The 4045-nt window shown below is 33.8% G+C and overlaps 1 protein-coding gene across 1 annotated transcript in view; it reads right to left on the bottom strand.

Annotated features, from left to right (window-relative positions):
• LOC117174580 (probable malate dehydrogenase, mitochondrial) overlaps positions 1–4045 on the bottom strand; it is a 148757-nt gene that overhangs the window by 1330 nt on the left and 143382 nt on the right. Inside the window, exon 5 of the mRNA XM_033363809.1 lies at positions 2371–2573. Within this exon, the coding sequence (XP_033219700.1) occupies positions 2371–2573 (203 nt within the window). The remainder of the gene's footprint in view (positions 1–2370; positions 2574–4045) is intronic.

The raw sequence follows: 4045 nt of genomic DNA, 5'->3' as shown, positions 1-4045 counted from the left end.
AAGAGGGAGCTCTTCTTGATATTTTGACACCAAAATCATGTCGATACACCTTACCGACTGCGAGTAAAGCCACCCACGCTTTAACTTGACAGACTGTAATAAAGAGAGAAAAAGAAGGAAAAGAGTAAAACTGGATATTAAAATAGTAGAATAAAAAATATGTTTTATGGATTTGCTAAGAGCAGTAGAGAAAAGAGTTAGGAAAGGAAGAAGATATGATATAGAAGGAGATGAGGAACAGGACATAACAAGGGAAGATATGGTCAAGGTGTTGGGAATAATGAAAAATGGAAAGGCTCCTGGTATAGAAGAGATTTCAACTGAAGTGTGGTACCCATAGTGAATAAAAGACAAAAGGGAGGATGTTAAAGATTGTAGAGGTGGGTCACTGATTCCAACATTAAATAAAATATATCTAACTGTTTTTCAGGAAAAATTAAAGAAAGAAGTTGAGGAGTTTTAGTTAGTGAAACGAGTCAGTAAAGGTTTTCCTCTGATCTCACATTTATTTCATATATTTATCTCAGACCTATAAGAAGAATCGAAGAGAAAGGGATGGGAAGTAGTTAGGGTGGGAGCGGAAAAGAGACATATGTTGGCATACGCGGACGATGGAGTGTTGATGGCTGAGGATGAAGAAGGGATGAAGTGCCTAATTACTGGATTGGCGAAATACTTAGATGGAGAAAAGTTAAATTTGAATGTAGAAGACACAAAGATAATAAGGTTTAGAAAAGGAAGGAGAAGAAAGAAGAGTGGACTGGAAGATGGAAGGGAGTAGAGTTGCAAAAAGTAAAGGAATTTAAATATCTTGAGAAAAAAGCAGCAGAAATAATGATAAAGGTATGAGGAATAGGGTAAAAAAAGGTTTAAGAAATATTGGAGATGGCGCAGGTGGTTATTTGATATACTGCTATGGACTGTATTAGGTTATAGATCGGAGATATGGGGGACACTGGGATACATGGTAAGAGAAAAAGCGTAAAGTGATAAATTAAGTATTCGAGCGGATAAGAGGGCATAGAAATTTGAGAAGAAGTTAAGGGAGGGCAAGGGAGGAGATTTAGCAAAAAATATTATAAAGGAGGTTGTAGAATAGCAAGCGGTAGAACTCACAAGATTGGAAGAAGACAGGTGGGAGTTTTTTAGTGAAAGAAATATGAGAGAGGGAAATGGAGTAAGCTATGAAGAATTGCAGATAAGAGACAGGAAAAGATAATTATTGTAAAGATGAGGAATTATTGATTGGCCAAAATATAATAAGTGATATAAGATTATAAAAAAGAAAGGAGTACCAAAGTATTTAGAGAAGGGATGAAGTGAGAGAAGATGGACCAGAATAGCAAGATTCAGATTAGGAAACCAGGAAATGGAGGGCATGTATTGAGAATAGGAAGAGAACAGAAAGTGCAGAATACGTGAATGGGAGGAGGAAAGATGGGAGCATATGAAGGAGGATGTAGGAGAGGAATGGAAGATAAGGGAAGCTGGAAAGAGGATTTGGTAAAGATTCTAGGCAGGATGGTTGGGAGATGAGTGGATGAAGGGGTTGGACGGGGCTAGAGTGGCGAAGGAGAAAGAATGAAATTGGGAAAATGGCAAAATGAGAATTAGATAGAAAAAAAGTAAAAGTAAAGAAAAAAGGAAACGGAAGTCGCTTAAATTGGAAGTGTAACGATTGGTTAGTAGTTATTAGTATGTTTTAGTATAAGTAGATTAAGATGCACTCGCTCTCACTCGCTTTGATCGCTCGCTCACTCTGCCGATAGTAAAATTGCGCTAGATTAATGTAGAAGCAAGGAGATATAAGAATTGATGTGAATAGTTATAAATATTGTAAATATTGTAAATAGTAAGGATAGGATAATATAAATTTTGCAGATGGTCATATAAGAAACGAAGGTCATATTAATCCTTAGGGGACGCATTATGTATAAAAAATAAGTCATGTCTCTTTGGTTTAACTTGACATATGGAATTTCGCCATTCATTTCAAATTAAAATTAAATTGATAATTTTACCCTAAAACATACTTCTTTAAGGAAAAATAAATCTTTACAAATAATGATCAGCGCCCTAGGATTCAATTTTTTCTATTTTGCGGATACTATTAACAAGAACTGCACTACGAAGAGGACTCGAATCCGAGTCAAAACATGATGGCGATTACTCAATGAAAATAATAAAATACTGAATCCAGTTAACAGTAACAAAATAATTTTATTTTTATTTTTTTAAAAATGCCCCAGACATTGTTCAAGCATACTTTGAAGTAAATAGATATAACGAACATAAATAATTATTTGTTATTCTTATTTAATTGAATTTTGTTTTAATATCAGAACTTTTAGGAACGCTAGTAAACGTTACCTCTCCTTTCTTTATTGACAGTCTTAATTCAGGAACTGCGATTTCCAGTAATTTGCATTCTGAATCCGAAAGAGGTGGTACACCTAAATGCTTCTGAATTCCGTCTGGACCCAAATTCAAAGGCATGGTGAAATACGTCACATCGGGTAAGGCACAAGAACGAACATAAGCATATTCAGTCACCTGCGACTGATCTTTTAAAGCTGGAAATACAGCAATAAATTGTTGATTACTTTTTAAAAATCGTTTATTTCATTGACGTAATTGCCCAAATGTAATAGTAGTAAAGCACCACTAAGGCCAGACACCCCCTTTATTTTTTCACCCCTCGTGATCCAATATTGCGTCAACCCCTTCCGATATGGTTACTCCCCTTTCTCTTCTATATCAGCTAGATCTGATATTACTTAAAAGACTATGTGAGGATAATATTGTTGCATGCCCACTTTAAAACACACCTATTTTACAAAACGACAGAATGAACGCTCATGCGCATATTGTAATAAAAAGAAGAGTGGGAAGATGTGTCTGCTGATTAGGATTATGGAAGGACTTATAGTTTTATTCAAATGAATTTCACGAATTGGTAATCTGTTTTCAAATACGTTAGTAGCACAGAGTCATCCTAAAATGGATAAAAAGAATATTTCACTGATTATTGATTGACCATTTGGGGTTCACATGAGTTGAATAATTATAGTATCTTCTATACGTATATTTTTGTGTACAATTTTTGGATCCGAAGCACTAAAAATGTAAAAAAATGGCATGTAGATTATAGTTGTCGAAAATCTGCTATTATGGTTAATATTTTGTTCTTTACTGGTAGTAGTCTTTATAATAAATGTTGCTTCGTTACAATTTTATTTTTTATATTTCTGTAAATTTTTTATTTTATGTGAGTTTATCTTTTCTAAAGAATATATTATTTCTTGTATTGAGATAAAGGGTGTTAAGAGTAATAACGATTCCGAGGCACTTAACCTGGAAGATCGATGAGACGAGATGTCAAACTTTGGAACAATTTTGACAGAATTCAAACCAAGTTAGATTCAAATTTATAAGCTGAAGAGGGAGCGAAAGCAAAGTCTAAGAGAACGGATTTTAAACATTGTTAAAATAGGATATGTGGCATTTTAAAAAAATGTATAATTCTTTTTGAAATTTTATGTAGGTGAAACTGGCATCCTGTAGAAACCAGTGGTCGTGAGCATAGACATTCTACTTCCCAACCTGTTAGCATTTTTACTCTGACTTTCTCTTCAATTTTTAACTTGTACCAGGTATTTTGTTTGTCTTCTTTCCTTATTGAGCTTCCGTTTTTTTCGTTTTTATCAGTAGCATAAGTTGCAAAATGAGTTAGAAGAATTAATAACAGGTTGCGTGAGATCTTTGTAATGCACAAGACGATAACAGGAAATACATCGTAGACATTTACGTCAATGCTCTATTTTACATTGCTAATATTTCTAAGGAATTGACTGTCCGTGTATTATTATACAGTGTTAAAAAAATAATTTAAAATAATTAAACTCGCGAAAAATGTGAAAAGATGTAGGAAGTACAAGACTTAATAACTTACCAGGTGTATACATATGAAACCGGTATTTTTTCAAGAAAAAAACACATTTATTTCAAGAGAATGATAACAAATATTTTATTCAAAGTATGCGCC

This window comes from Belonocnema kinseyi, chromosome 6 (assembly GCF_010883055.1).
Source record: "Belonocnema kinseyi isolate 2016_QV_RU_SX_M_011 chromosome 6, B_treatae_v1, whole genome shotgun sequence".
Classification (NCBI taxonomy): Eukaryota; Metazoa; Arthropoda; class Insecta; order Hymenoptera; family Cynipidae; genus Belonocnema; species Belonocnema kinseyi.
The sequence above is the reverse complement of the archived record's forward strand: the minus strand, read 5'-3'. Positions and strand labels throughout refer to the sequence as shown.